This window comes from Quercus robur, chromosome 2 (assembly GCF_932294415.1).
Source record: "Quercus robur chromosome 2, dhQueRobu3.1, whole genome shotgun sequence".
Classification (NCBI taxonomy): domain Eukaryota; kingdom Viridiplantae; phylum Streptophyta; class Magnoliopsida; order Fagales; family Fagaceae; genus Quercus; species Quercus robur.
In genome coordinates, this window is record NC_065535.1 from 68,100,904 (window position 1) to 68,112,830 (window position 11,927).

Consider the following 11,927-nt stretch of genomic DNA (forward strand, 5'->3'; position numbering starts at 1 on the left):
TTTTGTCTTCTATATTATTGTGAATATTTTGCCAAATTGTTTGCCCTTGTTTTTGAGTTTGGTAAAAAAAAAGTGATATACATGTTTAAAGTTAATCATTTGGTACAAGGCGTGTCATGATTCCACATTAATTTATCACATTTACTGCTGAATCATGTATAATGTCCGCAACTGGCATGATACAAATTCATCAACAAAGCTTTCGAATCTAAGATTGAACATAATACATTAATGCCATGAGATGCATAAGTTACACAATGTCATACATCAGGATCAGCCATCCTAGTTTCACTGATGATGAGAAAACCAGACAAGGTGTGCAAGCAGCCAAACAACAAAACCAACTAAGCAAACATGGCTTCATCTTCATTGAATACAACTTTTTTCTGCTAAACCTGAAAGAAAGTTTAAAAATTTAATCACTTGAAAATCCATCATCATCATCTTCATGCGCTTTCACAACTTTCTCTAAGAAACTCCTGCGAACTCCATCAATCACAGCTTTACTTGATGGATCACTCCCACTTAGGCCATCATTAAGTACAGGATCTGAATTGCAAAGAACTAATGCAACACCTAATTTCAAGTGAACACAGAAATATTTAATAATAAAAATGCTAAGAGTTTCATCAGAATACTTGAAACAAGCCAGCAGGATTACAATATAACAAGCCAAAGAGCATAGTAATTGGTTATCATGATATAAGGCTGAGAAAAGAAAAGGTTCAGGAAAAGTATCCTCCAATTTAATAATTCCAAATCAGATATCATGCCAAGAGATACAAGGCAAGAACACCAACTCAACGATATAAAATCCACCTAATTGTATAGGAAACCGACATTCTGGATACAGCCATGATGCCTCTGCTCAAGTGCCAAAAGGGTAGGGTGGGGTGAGGTGTCTTAGATTCAAATCTTCCCAACTTTTTTAAAAGAATAATAATATAAAAATAAAAATTTGGGGTCCAGGACTTGGGAATTTAAAAAAAAAAAAAAAAAAAAAAAAAAAAAATACCTCCCAGACAAAACATCCAATAATACAGCCTAAATTTTTAAGTACCAACATCTACCACCTTACATAAAGTTCAACTGACAATGTTAATACTTGACTTTCAACTACAATTTCCAGGATAAGGTTCACAAATTTTTCTACTTGTAAAAAAGGAAAAAAGGTACACAAAATTTTCTCTTCTGCAATACATATTTCAAGAACAAGAAAGTAAGATGAGTGGTACTAAATACTCCCATACATGATACATGAAGTTCATTTAAATTATCCACCATTCTCCCCTCCTTCCTCCCCTTGGAGGAGGTATCTCATGGAGCTGCTCCATGAACCATCCTCTCACAGCATGTGGGAGCACAGATGTGTAGATCCCATGTGCTGTTAGAGAGTTGCTCCATGGAAACACTTTATAAGATAATCTCCCCTCCCCTTAGGGCCAAAACTTATTTAAAAAAACACTAAATAATCCACCATTTGAAGTTCACAAAAGTAAGTCTTAAGTACAATATTATAAGCACTGCTGTTTGTGCACAGCAAACCAACCTCAAAGATCATACTAAAAATGCCCATAAAAGAAGAGTTAATTTCTGGTTATCATGTCTAGAGATAACATAAATTCAAGCTTAGTTTGTCTTCCAAAAAAAGCATAAGTACCCAACTTGTCATTCATTTGGGTTTAATTTTTTTCACCAAGACATTTTACATATTCATAATACGTGATTGACCTCAATTTTGGGAGTCATCACAGACTGATTATCCGCATAGAGATGAAACAATCTCACATTAAAGAATAGCAATTGATTAAGAGAAGCAGCAAGGTAATACATAAGCTAATGACAATATGAGGCGTGCTTAAATATAACATACCTTCAGGAGTGCATCTCCTGCCAAAACTATGAATGCCCACATGATTTGCTTTCACTGCACCATTGTTGTACACTAACAACGTTGGAAGATTACGATCAGGGTAGTTAGGAATGCAGTCTGTAGATATTATCTTAACAAATTTTGTTGCTGGGTATTTCGTTGCCAACTCTTCCAAACATCGCATTAGCAGTGTACATTCCGGGATTCTATCAGAAAATTCCAAAAAAACATCAACATAACAAACATAACTACAATCCTCATAAAGAAACTAAGTTTGGTATTAAGATCTCTCATAAAGTACCCTTCTTTGTAGAGGATCACAACAACCCAAACATCAGATGGAGCTTGTGAAACCTCTCGCACAAAATCTGATCCTGTAATTGGAATCACCGATCCAAACTTTGCAACCTTAGCTGCTTCCCTCATCTCAGCCAACCTCTTTTTCCTAATTAGCAAACACCATCCAATATATTTTATAAAAAATAAAAAATAAACCCAACAAAGACCCTGAATTTCACAAGGGTTGCAATTGGATTTAAGGATATGAAGTTGAGGGATTTGAAGAACAATTGCAAGTACAAATTGCTTGATATAAATTAAAACAACATTTTGATGACGTGAGCATTGGAGATTTTGCTCAAACAAAAACACTTGGTAATACTATCGAATTAAAATAACATCTTACCCCCAGTCATTTCAAATCTACATATTATTAAAGCTCAAATCCATCCATAAATTTTATCAATAGGAAAAAAAAAAAGTCAGTATCTATGGACTCTGCTCATTATAAGTTATATGTCAAGATTTAAGAGAAGACTGACCGAGGCTCAAGCCCGGCCTCAGTTTAATAATAGTGGTGTACATGCAATACAATCCTTGCTGTTTAAGAAGAACAAATCATTAATTGAGTATTGCCTGGTTGATAAGGACTGAGATCTTTCTATTATCCTACATTTGGTTAAGATATTCACAATTGAGTTAATCCCAGGACCAGGCAAAAGATACTGTATTTCATATCCTTTTGATCAAGAGATATTACATTACACTCTATAGTCTTAACTCCGATCATACCATGTTTTTCTTTCAGGAGATGATTAGATATCATATACCCACTTCATGAATATGATTTTATATAATTTACCTTTGAAGTAAAACTAAAAATCTAAACATCCCATGTATGATTAAACTAAAAAAATCCCATATCAATGCACCACCTGTATGATTAAACAACTGATACAACGTTAACATAAAACACAAAACACCACCCAGTTGAGGTTCTATAAAAATAGAGCTGAAACTTTTCAAATTTTCAATCTGTATTTCATTTTCCTACACTTTTAACAAAAGGGTGTTAATAAAAATACAAAATTTATTACCTGTAGTCTTCGAGGAATCGATCGTCGTCGAGATCTGGGTCGTCCTGGAGGTCCTCGAGCTCATCCTCGGTTTTGTTATCGATCCAAGACTTGTCTTTCGGAGCAGAGGATTCATCTGGGGCAGGAGTGAATGATGGGGGCTTGAAAGCTGGTGGTTTTGGAGGTAAATTCCCGAGCTTTCGTTGAATATCGTCCCACTGCGTCGACGCACCCTCTAAATCCTTGTACACAAAGTGATAATCCCCCATTGTTGCTCACCTCTCACTACTCACTTTTCTCTACCCAAGATCTCTCCCTCTGTGTGAGTCTCGTTTCCTTTTAATTTTTTTTCCAGAACAACGAAGACAACTTTCACTGTTTCAAAAGCTAATGGCAATTATACCCTTTTCTCTACACAATTCGTACTCAAATATTTATAATTTCATTTTAGTCCTCACATTTTAAAACCTATTTTCATTTTGGTTCGTGCTGTAATCTTACTTACAAAAAACACTTACATGATTAATGGACTGCACTAATAGCTTTAAAAAAATTGTGTTTTGGGTAAGTGAAATGATGATAGAGGCCAAAACAAATAATTTAAAAATATTAAGACCAAAATAATAAGTTAAAATATAAAACCCATACTCTATGTTTTACAAAATTTTAACTTTGTGTTCATTCATTTTAGTCATATAAGTTTCAAGTTTATTTAGGTGGAGTTTGGATAGCATTTTTGAACTTGCATTGTGTGTTTACGTTGTTTTTCTGTGGGTCCCCTGCAGTGTTTATGAGATCCATAAATACTTTTTTCAACAAAAATAACTTTAAAATTGAGTCCCACGGCACTATTCACACATTTAAAAATTATTTTACTACAGTATTTTCAGTTTTCAGCAATAATCGGTATCCAAACAAACCCTTAATTAAGAACTTTCTACAAGTATAAGTACTTGTGGAGTATAGGAAGGGTCAAGATTCAAGTCTTTAGGAGAAAGTTTCACAAACATGTACATTTAGATTAGGCTAAAGTAGAATTTTATCTATTTTAAGAGCACAAAAAAAAAATTAAGAACTCTCTATCAACTTTTATTAAATATTGCGGTTAATTATTCAAATTTTTATTTTCAATATTTTTAAATTAAAAAAATTAAACTAATCATTGAAAAATATTTTCCATAATTTTTATTTTTAAAAAAATTAACGAAATTTGATGGAGAGATCTTAATGTAATAAACTTAAATTTTAGAAGAATTAAATAAATAAAAGCAAAGTTAGAGAATTGAATGAATTCTAATGAAACTTAAATGGGGAATTTTGCATTTTAGCCAAAAAAATAAAAATTAAATTCAAAACTTAGCCAAAATATAGGTACTATAAAAGCATCCGCAGCCCAAATGCTATATGGCATATGTTGAGATATTTTTGCATTTCAGCCTTCAAATGTTGCTCCAGCCAGACTTGCAAAATGTGTTAATTGTAAGAAATTTTACAATACTGCTACAGTACCATCTTATTTGTAAGATGGTACTGTAGCAACATTGTATAATTATAAATTATTATTATATTATCTGATTCTTCTCTCTCTTCCTTACTCATTCTTTCATTTCCCTCTCTCTCTTGTCTTCTCCTCTCTTGTTTGTTCTCTCCTCTTTAGACCTAAAACCATGGTGGACATGAACGCCATCACCAAACCACCATGGCCGGACTCATTGTCACAGGCCCCACCGCAAGCCACCATCAAGGCCACCACAAGCCACTTAACCAAGCCTCTCTCTTCTCTCTCATCCCCTCTCTCTCTCGCCATCGCTGCCAACACCAAGCTTCTCATCTTCTCCGTGGATCGTGATGGATCATCTTCTCCTTGGATCGTCTTCTCTGAGTTCTGGATTGGGTTTTTTTTTTTTTTGGTTGTTGCTGTGATCAGTGCTTAAAGGAATTGGTTTGATTTTTTTTTTTTTTTTTTTTTGTGGGTTCATGGTGGTGGAGTTGGGGGTTGCCGTGGTTTGGTTTGATTTTGTGGGTTGCCGGAGTTTGTGGCTGGGGTTTCAAGCAACAGTTTGGGTATATTCTAGTAGCAGGTGGTTGTGATTTGGGTATTGGGTTTTGGGTTTTTGGGTTTAGGGATATATTATTTTATTGTGTGAAAATATTATTTTAATGAGTAGAATAAGGAAATAAAAGTTGGAATATTGGGAGTATTGTAAAATTGTATTGTATAATTGATAAAGTGACTTTTTAAGATGATAAAATAGGATGAGATGAGAATTCCAGCTGCAGATGCTCTTATAAGTTTGAATGCAGTGGAATTTTTGAGTTTTTATACTAAATTGAATCAACATATGACATATGACATTCCCAATGTGAATGCTCAGATATTTTAACCAGAGTTATGGGGGCCGAATCGGGGCTTAAACAAGGGCCCACATAACATTGTTGGACGATGGACCCACTTCACGGGCCCATTCGTCACTAACTAGATCGGTCTGACTCATGGCTTTTTCTTCTATTTGCGACTTTTTTATTTATATATTTTGGCTCGCTCTGTCTCCACAGCTGTGAGTGAGTGACTGAGTTTGTTGTTGTTGTTGGTGGTGGTATCATCAGCGAGTTAAAACGATGAATTCGTTGGAAGGTGTGGTGGTGCAAATCCAAGGGCTGTCGAGCAGCGCCGGAGACATCTCACGCCTCCACGTCATCCTAAAACAAGCCGAGGAATCGCTCCGCTCCGAGTCGACTCGGCTGTCTCCGATTCTCAACCAGCTCGACCCTTCCAATCACTCTCTCGGTTATCTCTATATCCTGTATGCTCTTCTTCACTCTCCTAATCACACTCTTTCCTTTTCTTTTCTTTTTTCTTTTTCTATTTACTTTTTTATCTGTAAATATACACTGTGTGTTAGGGTTTATATATTCGAGACATTATTACTTTTTAATAATTTTTTTTTAAATTTTTTTTATTGGAGTGAGAGTGTTGAAGTTGTTTGGTTGCGTGGAAAACCTAGGAAAGAAATTCTTTGTGCTTTCAATAATGAACAGGATTTAAGAAAAAGGGTTTTTTTTTTTTTGGGTTATGTTCAATTGGGTGGGGTTTTAAATTTTCTTGAACATTCAATAATGAAAAAAGAAGAAGATATATATATATATATATATATATTTGGTTTGATACAGTTTAGAGAATGCTTTTATTTAACTAAAATGAATATATCACATTATAATTGAGACGTTTTTGGCGGTCATGTGTGATGTTGCGCTTGATTACAATGGGAATTTGTATGTATTTGTGGTGATCCTGCTTTTTTTCATATGGAGTGCATATTTGTGGTGACAGAGAGGCTTGCACATCTGCTTCGGTTTCGAGAGAGCAAGCTGCTATGCTGGTTCCCTACATTGCCAGATTTATTAGTTATTGTGCTCCAGAGCAAATTCGTTTGGCCCCTGAAAAGTGTATGTATCTTTACTTGCGTGAATTTTATTTGATGGGCACAAATGCTGTTAAATCATGTTTAGTATGCATATTGATGTTATTTATTGTTGGGGTTGCAGTCATAGCTGTTTGTAAGAGGTTCAAGGACCAGGTCATGCTACTTGGAACACCAATGCGTGGGGTGGCTCCATTGCAGGCAGCTGTACGGAAACTTCAGAATTCTTCAGAACATTTGACTACTTTGCATCCGGAGTTTCTTCTTCTTTGTTTATTGGCAAAGTGTTACAAAACTGGCCTGTCAATTTTGGAGGAAGATATCTTTGAAGTTGATCAACCAAGGGACCTTTTTCTCTACTGTTATTATGGGTGGGTTGTTTCTGCAATGACTTTTCAGCTTTTGTGGTTATCTTTTTTGGGGAACTCTTCTTGTTACCATGTCCATTTTAACCTTCTTGTTAGCATTCCTTTTCTCATTCGTCATTTTACTTTCTTTATCCATATGGTGTAAATTCTTGGGAACTCTCTTGTTTGATTGTATGCTTAGTTGATTACTTCCTTGATGTTTGTTGTATAACTAGATGCATTTGCAGTGCATTTTTAAGAAATTTAATAATGTGCAATTTTACCTTTAAGATAAGTAAGGCATTTATATCTTGGTGATGTGAGAGGCGTCATTGATGCATCAAGGGTTTGATAGTTTGGTAATTTATTCAATGAAAGAAATTTTTATGGGAAGAAATTACTGCTTAGTTGCCTAAGTATGTATGTCAAATTTTAGTACAATCCCATAATGTATGGTCCTTCAGAAAAAAATAAAATAAAATAAAATAAAAAATTGAGTGTATTAAGCTGTTGATAGCTAGTTATTTTTATTCAAAGATAAAGAATCATTGTTTCTTGTTTACAAATGATAGGTTTTCTACATGGCGGCAGAATGGTCTCATGAGAAGTCTGGAAATTTTAAATCCTAAAATAATTTCTTATTTTACTCTAAAAAGCATAGGGTGGGGGGAAGCCTCTACTTGTTTAATTTCAAAATTGTATTTATTTACTATTTGTGAGCAAATGCAACCAATTTCATCATCTCTAAGGTGGTATCATCTTCATAATATGGGGAAATATCAGTTCTCAATTGATGTGTGATTTTATCAATCTATAGGGTTTCTGGCTATTGATATTAGTAAGGAAGTTTGCTTACAGATTTTCGCATTTGTTATGATTACAGGGGGATGATATGCATAGGACAAAAGCGTTTTCGCAAGGCACTGGAGCTCCTACATAATGTGTGTTATATCTATACAGCTCACTAGTTAAGTTAAAGGTTGTCATTGACATCTTGACTTTTTTTTTATGCACATGGCCATCCTAATTGCTCATTGCTTATCTTTCAGGTTGTTACTGCTCCAATGTCAAGTATAAATGCCATAGCTGTTGAAGCTTACAAAAAATACATATTGGTTTCTCTCATTCACAATGGACAGGTATGCTCTTTTTCTTTACCCTCATACTGATGGGACTGAAGAGAAGGCTATTAAAGAAAATGTGGTCAAATAATTCACAGTCGGGATACAATTTGTGGGCAACTAAATTGCTGTCACTCTTCTAGACTAATAAAATTACTTTTTATATTTTTTATGGCAGTTCTCTACCAGTCTTCCTAAGTACACTTCTTCAGCTGCTCAGAGAAATCTAAAGAACCACTGTCAGGTATTTTTTATATTAATTTAGGCATTGCTATTGATTCTGGGAGTCCTTAGGTTGATTCTGGGTTTAGATTTTTTTTTTGGTTGGACTAATGATTTATAAGCTTGCTACTAAGTTTTAAGTTTTTTGATATGTATGCTACTAAGTTTTAAAGTAACATTAGTAGAATTAATAAAAAAGGACTTATCAATTAAGTAACAGAGAATATGGCTTCAGATAGAATAGAATGGAGGAAAATAATACATGCAGCCAATCGTAACTAATCTAATGAAGATCCTTAGCCAACCCCAAAAATTTGGGATTAAGGCTTGTTTGTTGTTTTTGTTGTTGTTGTTATTGCTGTTATGCTACTAAGTTTTATGTTATGGTTAGAGTATTAGCATCCGGGTTTGTAAAAAATATCTATTTTAACACATAAAAAACTACTTTATCTACTTTAACACACTATTTTACCACTCACTACATCCTATTTTTTATTTTTCACTTCACAATCAACACTATTCATTTATTTATTCATTTCACTCTCTCTTCCTCTTTCTCTCTCTCTCTCTCTTCCTCTCCAACTGAAACTATCGTAATATCTTTTTTTTGTTGATACCAATGAAAACATTAAAGAACAGAAAGAGTACCACATAGTAGCACTACAAAAACGCTGGGGAAACCCAGCAATGGTGTATAGAGAGAGAGAGAGACCAATTCTATTTTGGTGTTTGGGGTTGCTAAAGTAAGATTTTAGCACTTATAGCAACACCAATGCTTTTAGCGAGCAGAGTTATTGTATAAATGTTATGGAAAGACCAATTTCTTATCCACATTGTTGCATGCCCATTTTAAAATAGTGTTTGCTTGTTAACTCCACTTTGATAATTGGCCTCAATGAGAGGCTTGGATTGATTAATAAATAGATTTTCCTTTTAAATCTTGGATTCATTAATTTCATTTTGTACTTATAGAGATCAATGTGTTCCTCTTCTTACCAAGCAGAAATTTAGTACTAATAATCTTTAGACATTTTGGACTAAAATAGTTGTCTTGTTTGAATGGTTGGCCAGCATTATGGCTAGAATATAATGATTGACTAAAACTAAATAATATATATATATATATATATATATATATGAAGAAAAGATCTCTTTGGGTTGTCCAAAATAAGAGATGTTTGTGTGAACTAGCTGAAAAGGCTACTGTTCACACTTCACACTCAAAACAATATTTGTTTCTATATATGGAGGTAGGTAGTTTTCTTTTAACTTGTCTTATGCGCCCACCATTGTGATTCCTATATTTCATTTATGCGACATGAATTCACCTTTGTGACTCCTATGTTACATTTATGACCCTTGACATAACAACAATTCGGGCATCTAATGCCAGCTTACCACTTTGATTAATCTGCTCCATTAAATCTATCTTTTCTCGGCTAGACATAACAACAATTCAGGCACAACACTAGTCCGCCAGCTCTCATTCTTGGTCTTCTTTCTGTGCAACAAATCACAAATAGAATATCCGAAAATTTTCTTGTATTCTTTCTCACGTGCATATTTGAGCCATTGTTCATGGTATTCAAATTTGGAGCTTTGCGAACATTGTCCAAGACAATTATTTGTTAATTATCTTATTTATCAAAAAAAAAAAAAAATTATTTGTTCATTATCTTCTTTGTGCAGCCCTACATTGAACTGGCGAATAGTTATAGCACTGGGAAAATTGCAGAATTAGAGCAGTATGTCCAGACAAACGGGGAGAAGTTTGAAAGTGTGAGCTTTCTACTATACACAATTCATTCTATACTTGTTTTGTTTAGAACTTAGAAGTCTGGGATCTATGCTTAAGTCAAGTAGGACGCAACATTATACTTGGGTTTTTTATAGTTATTTGGTGAAGCTCTAACCCAAATACTTCAGTTATCTAAAGGTGGCTTTATTTTTCTTTTCAGGACAACAATCTTGGACTGGTGAAGCAGGTTGTGTCATCCATGTATAAGCGAAATATCCAGAGATTGACTCAGACATACCTGACCCTCTCTCTCCAAGATATTGCCAACACAGTACAATTAAACAGCCCTAAAGAGGCAGAAATGCATGTCCTACAAATGGTAGTTTCAGAGAGACAATTATGTATTATAATATTTCCTTACGTCATTTAAATTGTGCTATTAACATTTCTATGCCAAATTTAGATCCAAGATGGTGAGATATTTGCAACAATCAACCAGAAGGATGGAATGGTTAGATTCCTGGAGGACCCTGAACAATATAAGTCCTGTGAGATGATTGAGCGTATCGATTCATCCATCCAAAGGTATGCAGCTTGAAGTTTGTTCAAGTTTTCAAGTTTATTAGAGAGGTGAAGGGTACATGATATCTTAGTCCTTCCTGTATTGTCCAAGTCTTAATTTCCAGTGAGATGGCATTGGATGATTTCCTTGTTCAAATCAAATACATTTTATATGAAGTGAATGTCTTAGAAATAAAGTAAAATTATAATTATTTACCAAAAGTATAATTATAAATCTCATAATGCATCCAGAGTTGAATACCCCTCCCCCCACTTAAGATGTATCCAAAAAAGAAAAATATATCATGCTGCACATAAAGCATTGTAACCACATCAGAGACGTGGAGCAGAGCCCATGTTTTAACTCTGTTTGCTACTTTTCCATTTCTTACAATATTTCTTTAATGATATCAATATAAGAGTATGGAATCATTGTTGATGGTGATTAACAGAATATCAGTGGTTGTTTTTTCTCTTTATTGTTTTCTTTTTTCTCTGGATGTAAAAATTGTAAAGATTTCAACCTTCTACTGTTGGTATCTGTTCTTTTATCATGGGAAGTCATCTCCATTTCTATAATTGTTTATGTTCCAGGATAATGTCACTGTCAAGGAAGCTGACTACTATGGAAGAGCAGATGTCATGTGATCCTCAGTACCTAGCAAAGGTTAGCCTATCACTTCATTTTGGCTATATGTTTGCTGAACTTGTTTGTATAAATTATTGATCACTAATCACACAATACATGTTTATTTTGTATATGTTCAGGCTGGGAGAGAAAGACAGAGATTTGACTTCGATGACTTTGATACTGTTCCTCAGAAATTTAACATATGAAGTAATCTTGATTAGTCTATGATCTATGGAAATTATACATGATTACGAGAATGATGCCAGACCACATACTTTGCTCCATCGGCATTTATTGTTCAAAGAGATGAAAATTTTTCTTTTGTTATTTTACTCCCAAAATGAGAGATGTGGATATCTGTGATTAGAACCTTGTTCAATTATTATTTAGTTATGAGGATGTTTTATTTTGAAGTGTTTTCTCAACTATTTATGATATCGTTTCCTGTATTCTTTCTCAATGATGGTCTTTTTTTTTCTTTTTCTTTTTTCTTTTCTTTTTTCTTTTCTTTTTTTTTTTTCTTTTTTTTTTTTTTTGTCTTGGTAAATAACTCAATGATGGTCTGAGCATTATGCATTGTTAACATTTAAATGTTTTCAAATTGAAACTTATTGATGAGTCAGTGCAATACCAAAAATATTCCCTTTTCTTGATATA

At 33.9% G+C, this 11,927-nt stretch overlaps 2 protein-coding genes across 2 annotated transcripts; one reads left to right on the top strand and one right to left on the bottom strand.

Moving 5' to 3' along the window:
* Window positions 1-209: 209 nt before the first annotated feature.
* LOC126714671 (uncharacterized) lies at window positions 210-3,593 on the bottom strand. Its single transcript, XM_050414927.1, has 4 exons — window positions 3,250-3,593; window positions 2,175-2,318; window positions 1,874-2,079; window positions 210-576 (listed from the first exon to the last, which is right to left on the bottom strand). The coding sequence occupies exons 1-4, from the start codon at window positions 3,495-3,497 to the stop codon at window positions 416-418; spliced, it is 759 nt and encodes a 252-aa protein (XP_050270884.1). The 5' UTR covers window positions 3,498-3,593; the 3' UTR covers window positions 210-415.
* Window positions 3,594-5,753: 2,160 nt separating this feature from the next.
* LOC126714673 (COP9 signalosome complex subunit 3) lies at window positions 5,754-11,730 on the top strand. The gene is made up of 11 exons (XM_050414929.1): window positions 5,754-6,032; window positions 6,560-6,675; window positions 6,775-7,021; window positions 7,881-7,938; window positions 8,047-8,136; window positions 8,297-8,362; window positions 10,030-10,119; window positions 10,299-10,457; window positions 10,542-10,663; window positions 11,234-11,306; window positions 11,408-11,730. The coding sequence occupies exons 1-11, from the start codon at window positions 5,848-5,850 to the stop codon at window positions 11,474-11,476; spliced, it is 1,275 nt and encodes a 424-aa protein (XP_050270886.1). The 5' UTR covers window positions 5,754-5,847; the 3' UTR covers window positions 11,477-11,730.
* Window positions 11,731-11,927: the final 197 nt, after the last annotated feature.

Excerpts from the sequence above, each read along its gene's own strand:
- LOC126714671 (XM_050414927.1), bottom strand. The coding sequence starts at position 3,497 with ATGGGGGATTATCACTTTGTGTACAAGGATTTAGAGGGTGCGTCGACG. Across the intron at positions 2,080-2,174 it reads GTGATCCTCTACAAAGAAGG|AATCCCGGAATGTACACTGC; the intron begins GTACTTTATGAG and ends ATTTTCTGATAG. Across the intron at positions 577-1,873 it reads CAGGAGATGCACTCCTGAAG|GTGTTGCATTAGTTCTTTGC; the intron begins GTATGTTATATT and ends ACTTGAAATTAG.
- LOC126714673 (XM_050414929.1), top strand. The coding sequence starts at position 5,848 with ATGAATTCGTTGGAAGGTGTGGTGGTGCAAATCCAAGGGCTGTCGAGC. Across the intron at positions 6,033-6,559 it reads CTCGGTTATCTCTATATCCT|AGAGGCTTGCACATCTGCTT; the intron begins GTATGCTCTTCT and ends TTGTGGTGACAG. Across the intron at positions 8,363-10,029 it reads ATCTAAAGAACCACTGTCAG|CCCTACATTGAACTGGCGAA; the intron begins GTATTTTTTATA and ends TTCTTTGTGCAG.